This window comes from Oncorhynchus keta, chromosome 7 (assembly GCF_023373465.1).
Source record: "Oncorhynchus keta strain PuntledgeMale-10-30-2019 chromosome 7, Oket_V2, whole genome shotgun sequence".
In the NCBI taxonomy this organism is placed as follows: Eukaryota; Metazoa; Chordata; class Actinopteri; order Salmoniformes; family Salmonidae; genus Oncorhynchus; species Oncorhynchus keta.
The window spans coordinates 37,392,231-37,405,686 of NC_068427.1; the positions used below are offsets into that span (position 1 = coordinate 37,392,231).

Below are 13,456 nucleotides of genomic sequence, written 5' to 3' on the forward strand. Positions count from 1 at the left end.
AAAACGCAGAGTTCCTGACATCTATTGCCACTTGCGGTTTAAATTCTACTTCCCCACAGGGGCGCACATTTTTTGTTGTTGAAATGTGGACACATTTTTTTGCGGTATTGTGTTGGGAAGAAAAGCGCAATCATCACCTTGAAAATTAAGATTAGGGGGCTCAACTCAATCCAACTCACATTGCAGTATTTACACAGTAGCTCTTTTTCCAATGGTCAAATGAACTCACAGATTGGTCTTGGTTACTGTATAAAAACCTACAACTACTACCAGGGCATCCCTTCTCACAGACATGCTTTCACTTTTCAGAATTACAAGTGTGTGGCAGGGGATAAAAAATGTAAATAATGGATTTGAAAATATATATCTGCCCAGTGTGACATTAGAACTCATGAATATGAGCCAACTGTCTTAGCATACTGCACAACCAATCAGTCATAGCAGTGGGAAAATTACAATGACTTGACATGACCATCACTGTCATCTATTTCTTGTTACGATGGATGTAGCTACGATTAAAAACGCATAATCCTCACAGCCTACATTTTGTTTTCTTCATAAAGATATAGATGTCTGTGAAACGGTAATCAAAAACTATGAATTAAGTCATTTTCGTAAATGTGCCTAACTGCCTTTTGAATTTAGTAAAGGAAGCCAAGGCCATTGCCAAATAAAGCACACGGTCACCTGCTTTTATAGTGAGCGTTGAGGTGGTACCACCCAGCACATCTAGAAGGGAGTGTACTTCATACTGAACCCCTTCCTTGAGGTGGTACCACCCAGCACATCTAGAAGGGAGTGTACTTCATACTGAACCCCTTCCTTGAGGTGGTACCACCCAGCACATCTAGAAGGGAGTGTACTTCATACTGAACCCCTTCCTTGAGGTGGTACCACCCAGCACATCTAGAAGGGAGTGTACTTCATACTGAACCCCTTCCTTGAGGTGGTACCACCCAGCACATCTAGAAGGGAGTGTACTTCATACTGAAGCCCTTCCTTGAGGTGGTACCACCCAGCACATCTAGAAGGGAGTGTACTTCATACTGAACCCCTTCCTTGAGGTGGTACCACCCAGCACATCTAGAAGGGAGTGTACTTCATACTGAACCCCTTCCTTGAGGTGGTACCACCCAGCACATCTAGAAGGGAGTGTATTTCATACTGAACCCCTTCCTTGAGGTGGTACCACCCAGCACATCTAGAAGGGAGTGTATTTCATACTGAACCCCTTCCTTGAGGTGGTACCACCCAGCACATCTAGAAGGGAGTGTATTTCATACTGAACCCCTTCCTTGAGGTGGTACCACCCAGCACATCTAGAAGGGAGTGTATTTCATACTGAACCCCTTCCTTGAGGTGGTACCACCCAGCACATCTAGAAGGGAGTGTATTTCATACTGAACCCCTTCCTTGAGGTGGTACCACCCAGCACATCTAGAAGGGAGTGTATTTCATAACAAACCCCTCCCTTGAGATGACAGAGGAACCTTCTCAAGGTGCCTCTACATCACCATTTCAATGGTGGAGTTCAACCGCTAGGGGTAAAAAGTTACCAAACATTAAGAACACCTTCCTAATATTAAGTTTATCCCCTTTTGCCCTCAGAGCAGCCTCAATCCGTCGGGGCACAAGGTGTCCAAAGCGTTCCACAGGGATGCTGGCCCATGTTGACTCCAATGCTTCCCACAGTTGTGTCAAGTTAGCTGGATGTCCTTTGGGGGGTGGACTATTCTTGAGACGCACAGGAAACTGCTAAGCGTGAAAAGCCCAGAAGCGTTGCAGTTCTTGACACAAACTGGTGCACCTGACACCTATTACCATACCCTGTTTAAAGGCACTAAAATATTTTGTCTTGCCCATTCACCCTCTCAATGGCACACATACACAACCCATGTCTCCTGTCTCAGCCTCCAGTATTTATGCTGCAGTAGTTTGTGTCGGGGGGCTAGGGTCAGTTTGTTATATCTGGAGTACTTCTCCTGTCCTATTTGGTGTCCTGTGTGAATCTAAGTGTGCGTTCTCTAATTCTCTCCTTCTTTCTTTCTCTCTCTCGGAGGACCTGAGCCCTAGGACCATGCCCCAGGACTACCTGACATGACGACTCCTTGCTGTCCCCAGTCCACCTGGCCATGCTGCTGCTCCAGTTTCAACTGACCTAAGCCCTAGGACCATGCCCCAGGACTACCTGACATGATGACTCCTTGCTGTCCCCAGTCCACCTGGCCATGCTGCTGCTCCAGTTTCAACTGTTCTGCCTTACTATTATTCGACCATGCTGGTCATTTATGAACATTTGAACATCTTGGCCATGTTATGTTATAATCTCCACCCGGCACAGCCAGAAGAGGACGGGCCACCCCACATATGCTCTCTCTAATTCTCTCTTTCTTTCTCTCTCTCGGAGGACCTGAGCCCTAGGACCGTGCCCCAGGACTACCTGACATGATGACTCCTTGCTGTCCCCGGTCCACCTGACTGTGCTACTGCTCCAGTTTCAACTGTTCTGCCTTGTTATTATTTGACCATGCTGGTCATTTATGAACATTTGAACATCTTGGCCATGTTCTGTTATAATCTCCACCCGGCACAGCCAGAAGAGGACTGGCCACCCCACATAGCCTGGTTCCTCTCTAGGTTTCTTCCTAGGTTTTGGCCTTTCTAGGGAGTTTTTCCTAGCCACCGTGCTTCTACACCTTTTTCCTAGCCACCGTGCTTCTACATTGCTTGCTGTTTGGGGTTTTAGGCTGGGTTTCTGTACAGCACTTTGAGATATCAGCTGATGTACGAAGGGCTATATAAATAAATGTGATTTGATTTGATTTGATGTCTCAATTGTCTCAAGGCTTAAAAATCCTTATTTAACCTGTATCCTCCCCTTCATCTACACAGGTGTCATCAATAAGGGATCATATTTTTCACCTGGATTCACCTTGTCAGGCTATGTCAAGGTGTTCCTAATGTTTTGTACACTCAGTGCATATCACTTTTGCAATGAACTGTCAAAATGAAGACCAGAATTTACATGTTTCACTATAACTAAGTCAAAAACATCTGGGTTTTCCTTAACCCCCTCCCACTTAACCCCCTCCCACTTAACACCCTCCCACTTAACCCCCTCCCACTTAACACCCTCCGACTTAACCCCTCCCACTTAACCCCCTCCCACTTAACACCCTCCCACTTAACACCCTCCCACTTAACCCCGTCCCACTTAACCCCCTCCCACTTAACACCCTCCCACTTAACACCCTCCCACATAACACCCTCCCACTTAACACCCTCCCACTTAACCCCCTCCCACTTAACACCCTCCCACGAACCCCCTCCCACTTAACTACCTCCCACTTAACACCCTCCCACTTAACCCCTCCCACATAACACCCTCCCACTTAACCCCCTCCCACTTAACACCCTCCCACTTAACCCCCTCCCACTTAACACCCTCCCACTTAACACCCTCCCACTTAACCCGGAAGCCACCTGTACCAATATGTCGGCGGCAACACCAATCAACTGGCGACCGGGGTCAGTCTGTAGGCACATGGCCCGCCACAAGGAGTCGCTAGGGTGTGATGAGCCAAGTAAAGCCCCCGGCCAAACCCTCCCCTAACCAGGATGACGCTGGGAAAATTGTGCACCATCCTATGGGACTCCTGGCCACGGCCGGTTGTGGCACAGCCCGGGAATGAACAGCCCGGGAATGAACAGCCCGGGAATGTAGTAACGCCTCTTGCATTTAGACCGGTCCAATGTGTTTCAATCTCAGTGAATAGCTGCATCGAACAAAAACAAAAAGCACACTCAGAATCCCCTTTACCGTACGGCATACAGGGAAGGAGCAGAAATTGAACTATGGCTAGGATTATCCATAACAATTTGTTACTGCATTACAATGCAATACATGAGCTACAGTGCTATGTTCTGAAACAGTCACTTTCAAGAGACAGTCAGGTAGCAATAAAACAGCAGCAGCAATGTTGCAATAGGGTACTAAAGGTTACTGTTGTGTGTACATGGTATAAACAAGCTGCCTGTAAGTAGTATTATTTGGTAAAATATTACTTTTCTGCCTCCCAGGTGGCGCAGTGGTCTAGGGCACTGCATCGCAGCTCTAGCTACGCCACCAGAGACTCTGGGTTCGCGCCCAGGCTCTGTCGCAGCCGGCAGCGACTGGGAGGTCCGTGGGGTGATTCACAATTGGCCTAGCGTCGTCCGGGTTAGGGAGGGTTTGGCTGATAGCGATATGCTTGTCTCATCGCGCACCAGCAACTCCTGTGGCGGGCAGTGCAAGGTCGCCGGGTGCAAAGTGTTCCCTCCGACACATTGGTGCGGCTGGCTGCCGGGTTGGATGCGCGCTGTTTTAAGAAGCAGTGCAGCTTGCATGACTTTCGACCTTCGTCTCTCCGGAGCCCATACGGGAGTTGTAGCGATGAGACAAGATAGTAACTACTAATAATTGGATACTATGAAATTGGGGGGTAAAATAAAAAATAAATAATACTTTTCTTACTGTAAAAAACGAATGATCTGACTGTTATTCTAGGCATATCCAATATGCTCCATGGAATTTATAGCTCATTTCAAGGTGGATTTGACATTATTATATTGAGGTGATGAAAGAAGTACACCTACAAGGAAAAAATATGGAAAATCAGCCAAAAATATGGGTCACGCTTCAGATGGCTGCACACACACATTACACCATGCCAGGACACCATGGTTACCAGGTTACCCAGGAGACATGTCAAATCAGAAGCCAATCAGTTTCATATATGATACACACCTGCAGCAGCATCCAGCTGCTCATTCAGAAAGTTTAGTACATGGAGAAAGCCATTGGAATGGAATGTGTAAAGCAGAGAAATCACCTGGATAATTATCATTAGCAAGTGATAGCCCCATTTCAATGGGAGAAACAGTGAAGCCCCACTCAGCAGCCCTGACAGAGGGAGGGATGGATGGAGGCAGGGAGAGAGAGGGAGATACCAGTAAGGTCTACAGTTAAAAAAATACCTCAGCTCTGGGGTCTTAAGATCACTACTCGGACGAGAGAATGAATGCAAACATAGTCTGCTACTGAATGACCTATTTAAAAGAGCAGGTGTCCAGCAAAGGCAGATGGAGAACAGCATATATACAGTATATGTATATATCTCCCTCTCTCTCTCCCTCTCCTGCCTCTCCTCTCTCTCTCCCTCTCCTCTCCCTCTCACTCCCTCTGTTCTGTTTTACAGTTCAAACTCCTGGGAGTTGTTTGACCATGTTCAATTTAACACAGACAGATGGAGACAGTGTTTCCTGTGATTGCATTACCATATCCCCCTACTGGGGGAAGAGTTTTAGGGAATAACTGGGGGACTGAGAGACAGACAGGGACTGAGACAAAGGATGGGAAAGAGGGAGGGGTACACACAAACACACACACAGTTGGAAAGTACTCGCTCCTTCTCCTTTCTGTACTGGTACAGTGATAGAAAGTAGCCTACTGCCTCCTGGGAGTTGGTGAAGTCCATAGGACTGAAAATTGATGAATGTAACAATCGTGTCTCTGTCACTAACAAATCTAGTCATGGGTGGTAACTCTCGAAGGCAAGGCACTCTGGGAAATATTTTAAACTAACGAGTGTGTTAATTTAACACTGTTCCATTGTCTACATAGGTCCACAGACTCAACACTTTCAGTGTTCATTTTGTTTGTTTTTTAACACTGGTTAATTTGCTGTGTATATGTGTTTAACTGAGTGTGTGTTTGTGTCTTGTCTAGAAAGACTATCACTCATCACTCACACGTTGGTGGTGAAAATCCCATAGATGAGGTCTTGTTCAGGCAGATAGAAGGTGCTCTGCAGCTCGTTATAGTAGAAGGGGATCTCTCCTGAGCGCGAGCAGTTCAGCCTGGCCTTCATGAAGGTGGTCCAGGTGTCTTCCAGTAGGAACCGCCCTCCGATGTCGTTCTTACAGACGCGGGCCACCCGGGAGTAGACGGTCTTCCCACAGTCGTGTTCCACGGCGTTCTCACGCAGAAAGAAAAAGGTGAAGAGACCCACATCGTACGCTGAGATGAAATGGGGTTCTGAAGAAGAGAAGAGGAGGAGAGGACAGGAAGAGAGGAGTGGAAATGGACAGGAGAGGACAGGAAGAGAGGAGTGGAAGAGGAGGAGAGGACGGGGGAGGAGAAGAGACAAAGCAGAGAGGGAAAGGGAGACAGTCAGAGAGAGCATTAGACTCCATGAAGCCACAGCTGATGATTCTCAATGTCATGGTAGTCTATACTGGTAGCCAATACTGATGAATAAACGTGTACAGTCATGTTGATAATAAAGACATTACTCATCCTGTCAGACATACTGTACATTCATTAGTAATAGTCATCCTGTCAGACATACTGTACATTCATTAGTAATAGTCATCCTGTCAGACATACTGTACATTCATTAGTAATAGTCATCCAGTCAGACATACTGTACATTCATTAGTAATAGTCATCCTGTGAGACATACTGTACATTCATTAGTAATAGTCATCCTGTCAGACATACTGTACATTCATTAGTAATAGTCATCCTGTGAGACATACTGTACATTCATTAGTAATAGTCATCCTGTCAGACATACTGTACATTCATTAGTAATAGTCATCCTGTCAGACATACTGTACATTCATTAGTAATAGTCATCCTGTGAGACATACTGTACATTCATTAGTAATAGTCATCCAGTCAGACATACTGTACATTCATTAGTAATAGTCATCCTGTGAGACATACTGTACATTCATTAGTAATAGTCATCCTGTCAGACATACTGTACATTCATTAGTAATAGTCATCCTGTCAGACATACTGTACATTCATTAGTAATAGTCATCCTGTCAGACATACTGTACATTCATTAGTAATAGTCATCCTGTCAGACATACTGTACATTCATTAGTAATAGTCATCCTGTCAGACATACTGTACATTCATTAGTAATAGTCATCCTGTAAAATGTACAATACATTCATTAGTAATAGTCATCCTGTCAGACATACTGTACATTCATTAGTAATAGTCATCCTGTCAGACATACTGTACATTCATTAGTAATAGTCATCCTGTCAGACATACTGTACATTCATTAGTAATAGTCATCCTGTCAGACATACTGTACATTCATTAGTAATAGTCATCCTGTGAGACATACTGTACATTCATTAGTAATAGTCATCCTGTCAGACATACTGTACATTCATTAGTAATAGTCATCCTGTCAGACATACTGTACATTCATTAGTAATAGTCATCCTGTCAGACATACTGTACATTCATTAGTAATAGTCATCCTGTAAAATGTACAATACATTCATTAGTAATAGTCATCCTGTAAAATGTACAATACATTCATTAGTAATAGTCATCCTGTAAAATGTACAATACATTAATTAGTAATAGTCATCCTGTAAAATGTACAATACATTCATTAGTAATAGTCATCCTGTAAAATGTACAATACATTCATTCCTCCCTCTGTAAATACCAGGACAGTTGATCATCTGGATATACATGGTCAAGACATGAGTCTAACGCACTCGACCTGGGGAATAGATATCAATAGAGACCATGACTTCATCATTCCTTCCACTTTGACTTGGTGGTCAGAAACACCATATGGTAACATGGATGCTCAAACCTTGTCACGGTTGCTATAAACACAGGCACTGTTTAGTCTTGACTCCACAACGGAACACATTAACAGCGTACCTGGGTTCAAAACCTACAGGCAGGATCAAGCAAGATTTGGAGTACTATTTGAAGCCATGTGTGATAACAAGTATGATCGTCCTCTCCGGTTATAACGTAGAATCTACTCATGACTAGAGAGGCAGTGAGCTGGTGAAAACAACAAAATATGGCTGTCAGTTCTGCTTTCTCTCTGGGACCATACATTCTCAGTGATTTCACACACACACACACACACACACACACACACACACACACACACACACACACACACACACACACACACACACACACACACACACACACACACACACACACACACACACACACACACACACACACACAAACAGGCACACAGAAACACATGAACACACTGCGTGGATTCAGAGCAGAGTGGGGAGTGGAGAGTGGAGATACTAACCTGCAAACAGCCATGACGGTAAATGCCCCAGGGGCCAGCACTACCGTTTAAGCGAATGAGATTATAGGAGAATGCAAGCAACCGGCAGGAATGGAAACGACATCAGGAGCAATAACAGGACTTGTAATTCCATTTCAGAACACTGATAAAAACCAACTGCAGGTAGTGACTGGCCACAGCTAATAGGAATGGGTGAAATGGTTGAGACTGACTGGATTACCAACTAGCACAATGTTTGGTAAAATCTCAAATAAAATTTTATTGGCCACATGAACCGAATAGAACAAGTGTGGACTTCACTGTGAAATGCTTACTTATTAGCCCTTTCTCATCATTGTAGTTAAAAAGTAAAACATTTACAAATAGATCAAATAAAATAGTAACACAATAAAATAGCACAATAAAATAACAATAACTGGTCTATATACAGGCTATATACAAGGAGTACTGGTACTGAGTCAGTGTACTGGGGTACGAGGTAGTTGGGGTGATTGATTGAGGTAATATGTGAATGTAGGTTTGGTTAGGGGATTGATTGAGGTAATATGTACATGTAGGTTTTGTGAGGTGATTGATTGAAGTAATATGTGAATGTAGGTTTGGTTAGGTGATTGATTGAGGTAATATGTGAATGTAGGTTTGGTTAGGTGATTGATTGAGGTAATATGTGAATGTAGGTTTGGTTAGGTGATTGATTGAGGTAATATGTGAATGTAGGTTTGGTTAGGTGATTGATTGAGGTAATATGTGAATGTAGGTTTGGTTAGGTGATTGATTGAGGTAATATGTGAATGTAGGTTTGGTTAGGTGATTGATTGAGGTAATATGTGAATGTAGGTTTGGTTAGGGGATTGATTGATTGAAGTACTATGTGAATGTAGGTTTGGTTATGTGATTGATTGAAGTACTATGTGAAAGTACGTTTGGTTAGGTGATTGATTGAGGTAATATGTGAATGTAGGTTTGGTTAGGTGATTGATTGAGGTAATATGTGAATGTAGGTTTGGTTAGGTGATTGATTGAGGTAATATGTGAATGTAGGTTTGGTTAGGTGATTGATTGAGGTAATATGTGAATGTAGGTTTGGTTAGGTGATTGATTGAGGTAATACGTGAATGTAGGTTTGGTTAGGTGATTTATTGAGGTAATATGTGAATGTATGTTTGGTTTGGTGATTGATTGAGGTAATATGTACATGAAAGTTTGGTTAGGTGATTGATTGAGGTAATATGTGAATGTAGGTTTGGTTAGGTGATTGATTGAGGTAATATGTGAATGTAGGTTTGGTTAGGTGATTGATTGAGGTAATATGTGAATGTAGGTTTGGTTTGGTGATTGATTGAGGTAATATGTGAATGTATGTTTGGTTAGGGGATTGATTGATTGAAGTACTATGTGAATGTAGGTTTGGTTTGGTGATTGATTGAGGTAATATGTACATTAAAGTTTGGTTAGGTGATTGATTGAGGTAATATGTGAATGTAGGTAGGGGGTAAAAAGTAGTAAGTCTGTGTAGCCGTTTAATTAACTGTTCAACAGTCTTATGGCTTTGGGGTAGAAGCTGTTCAGGAGCATTTTTGTCCCATACTTGGTGCTCCGGTACCGCTTGCCGTGTGGTAGCAGAGAGAACGGACTGTGATTTGGGTGGCTGGAGTCTTTGACAATTTACATTCCCTTGTCAGCTGAATATTCATCCACTGTCCCATTATTCTTATCCTATAGTTTGCGATATCAAACTCTTCCATCATTATCTCTAGTCTAAGCTTAATGGGAGAAGAGACCACGTAAGAACCCATAGCTTTGCCCGTGAATAATCAAATGTAATGTAATCCATGTAAAAACCTGTAATCCATTTCTGAAAAACTATCATGACAAATATACTAACACATCCCTCACCTGCTCTGCATGGAACTTTGTAATGGAGGACAAGGTTTTCCAGGTCAGTTAACAGCCATGTACATGATGGGTTTGTGTGTGTGTGTGTGTGTGTGTGTGCGTGTATACTGTATCACCAGGCCTCCTGTCGGGTCCTAGATAATTACCATGGAAAGAGAAGCTATGGAAACAGGCATTAGCGTAGATTAACTGCTGCTTCCCCACGGCTGTCACACACACACACGCGCGCACGCACACACACACACACACACACACACACACACACACACACACACACACACACACACACACACACACACACACACACACACACACACACAGCCCTGTGGCTGTCAGAGGTGGCATAGGAATGAGCTAATACTCCATGTTTAGGCTGCGTGTCATTTGTGGGAGTCAATTCAACAAATAGCATTTTTCCACTTCCCTGCCGAAAGTAAACAGATTGTTCAATCTCCACAAAGACTGATTGAAGCCTGCGGGGGGTGGAACTCACACACAGCCACGTGACTGAACATGGGGAGGAGGAGGAGGAGGAGGAGGGAGAGAGAGATATTATTGCTTGCCTGTGTGTGTTGCCTAGGCTCATTACTAGAAATTAGATTTCAATTCTCACTCCGTCTCCTCTGATCCTGCCAGATCCAGCTCCAGACTCTGGAAGGAGAGTCTGTACAGCAAAGTGGGCTTTGCCCCAAGAGGATGTGTGTATTTCAGAAGGGCTGAGGGAATGGAAAGGCAAGGTGGTGCCAACAGTAGGTGTCTGTCTGTCTGTCTGTCTATCTGCAACCAGCTGTGATTATGCTGATGAGCACTCTCTTCGCTGCTCCACTCCTCTCCTTCCTTCCTCCCTCGCTTGCTCTCTCACTCGCCCCCTCCTGTGGTAAAGCCCACCTCCCACACACACACACACAGCCCTGCGTGGCATGAAGCATGCAGCGTGCTGTAATTTCACCCTCTCCCTGCCACGGGGAATAATTATACCACTCACTGCCTCCTGAGTCTATCGTCTCTCCTCTGCCTGGCCTGTATATTTCTGCCCCCTACCTTTCCTCTCAGCCCTTTTCTTGCTCTGTCTCTCCCTACTGAACAGAGCATGTGAGTGGAGTTGAGCGGTCTGAAATCCCGCTCATTGCTCATGAGCAGTCGCTCCATGTCCTTTCCAACCACTCACACTAAAAAAGCTCCTCTCTCACAGGGAAAAAACTGCCGCTCCAAATCCGCTCCATTCATTAAAATCACAGTTTAACCAACACCCATCTATTTTGTGACCACCTGAACCTACCATTTGGTTTTGAAGTATTGAAACCAAACCATATGATTTGAATGAAAAGTATTTTAATAAACAACATGAAAAGGTGACTGTAAGAAGCGCTCATCATTTCAAATAGGCTTCATGTCATATTAAACAGCATATAAACACTATAAATAGGTCAGGAGTCAAACAGGGAGTCTAAGTGAATTAATTATAAATGATTTAGGCTATATTATTTCAATTATTTCAATGCTATAGACTACAAAGAAATACATTGTGAAGCATTTGCTAGGCTGGCAGGCACATTAAGCACTCAAAATTTAAAAATGTTGTTGTATTAAATCATTATAGTTTATATATTGCACATAGGCTGTGACACACTTGGAATTAAATACAAATTAAATGAAAAATGCCTTATTAGGATCAGTGCCTTTTAATTCATTTTTGGAAAGACGAGTTTGGCCAGAGTTTCTGGCTTCAGGATCATGTGATGAGGGCAGCAGCGGGGAATACCCTCACTGTGCTCGCAGAGCCACAGGAGATACTAATCACCCTTCGGGCCACTCTTGCCAGGCTGGGCAGGGACGCAGAGTTGTTTTTGTTTTCTTTGATAGGTAGGCCTAAAGGTTTGTAAGCAAAATAACCCTTTCAAAATGGAAAGAGGTAATATGCCAGGCCTATTGGGACAAAATAAATAAAACAATGTTTTGTTTATAAATACCCACCTTGTTCCTTTCTGTTAGCATGTGCACATAGTAAGTACACCATCATGCTTTTGGGATACTTGTCTTTTTAGATTTCACAATGTTTCTAAAGTTGTGGACACACTACATCACCGCACTCCGCTCTTGGTCCTCCTCGTCTCAAGTCACCTGTAAGTTTTACTCGTTTTTTTCTGAAAATATTTAGCCAACTCCATGACAGTAGCTAAAGCAAGGGGCTATAGCAGTATGCAAGTAGACTACAAGTGCATGTCGCTGCAGGAATGCCCTGAGCCCATGAAGTGAGCACTACTTGGAACGTTACTGGAGCAAACTTGTAGCAGGCAAGAAGGCCGATGCTCCAGTCTTTGGGAAACTCTCTCCGTGCTCCAGTCAAACTGAGCATGCTCTGCTCCATGCTCTGCTCCATGCTCTGCTCCTTGCTCTGCTCCTTGCTCTGCTCCATACTCTACTCCATGCTCTGCTCCATGCTCTGCTCCATACTCTGCTCCATACTCTGCTCCATGCTCTGCTCCATACTCTGCTCCATACTCTGCTCCATGCTCTGCTCCATGCTCTGCTCCTTGCTCTGCTCCATACTCTGCTCCATACTCTACTCCATGCTCTGCTCCTTGCTCTGCTCCTTGCTCTGCTCCATACTCTGCTCCATACTCTGCTCCATGCTCTGCTCCTTGCTCTGCTCCTTGCTCTGCTCCTTGCTCTGCTCCATACTCTACTCCATGCTCTGCTCCATACTCTGCTCCATACTCTGCTCCATGCTCTGCTCCTTGCTCTGCTCCTTGCTCTGCTCCATACTCTACTCCATGCTCTGCTCCATGCTCTGCTCCTTGCTCTGCTCCATACTCTGCTCCATGCTCTGCTCCATACTCTGCTCCTTGCTCTGCTCCATGCTCTGCTCCATGCTCTGCTCCTTGCTCTGCTACATACTCTGCTCCTTGCTCTGCTTCAATTAAACTAGAGCTCTACTACCCGACCAGAACCAGACAACACACCGGGTTAGGGCTGGTGTGTCGTTATTTCATCAATAACTAAGCTACAGGCAGGGCTCGGGTATCACTACATTGATCACTAACAATTTGTAGCTGAGCCATTTGCTCATGCTGTGCGGCACAGTAGTCATTGTCACGCCTTGACCATACAGAGCCTTTTTATTCTCTATTTTGGTTAGGTCGAGGTGTGACTAGGGTGGGTTGTGTATTTTTATGTTGGCCTGGTATGGTTACCAATCAGAGGCAGCTGTTTTTTGTCGTCTCTGATTGGGGAGCATATTTAGGCAGCCATTTTCACACTGTGTTTTGTGGGATCTTGTTTTTGTGTTGTTGCCTGTGAGCACGTCATTTACGTCACGTTTTGGTCATTCTTTATTGTTTTTGTAAGTTTCACTTCAGCAAATATGTGGAACCCAGATCACGCTGCGCTTTGGTCCGAGTATGCTTCCAACGATG

General features: G+C 44.2%; 1 protein-coding gene across 5 annotated transcripts in view; it reads right to left on the minus strand.

Moving 5' to 3' along the window:
• Nucleotides 1-13,456, minus strand: part of LOC118385854 (semaphorin-5B-like) — a 355,620-nt gene that overhangs the window by 117,378 nt on the left and 224,786 nt on the right. For all 5 annotated transcript variants that reach the window (XM_052522729.1, XM_052522727.1, XM_052522725.1 and 2 more), the window contains exon 9: nt 5,791-6,076. In XM_052522729.1, coding sequence (XP_052378689.1) covers nt 5,791-6,076 — 286 coding nt within the window. The remainder of the gene's footprint in view (nt 1-5,790; nt 6,077-13,456) is intronic.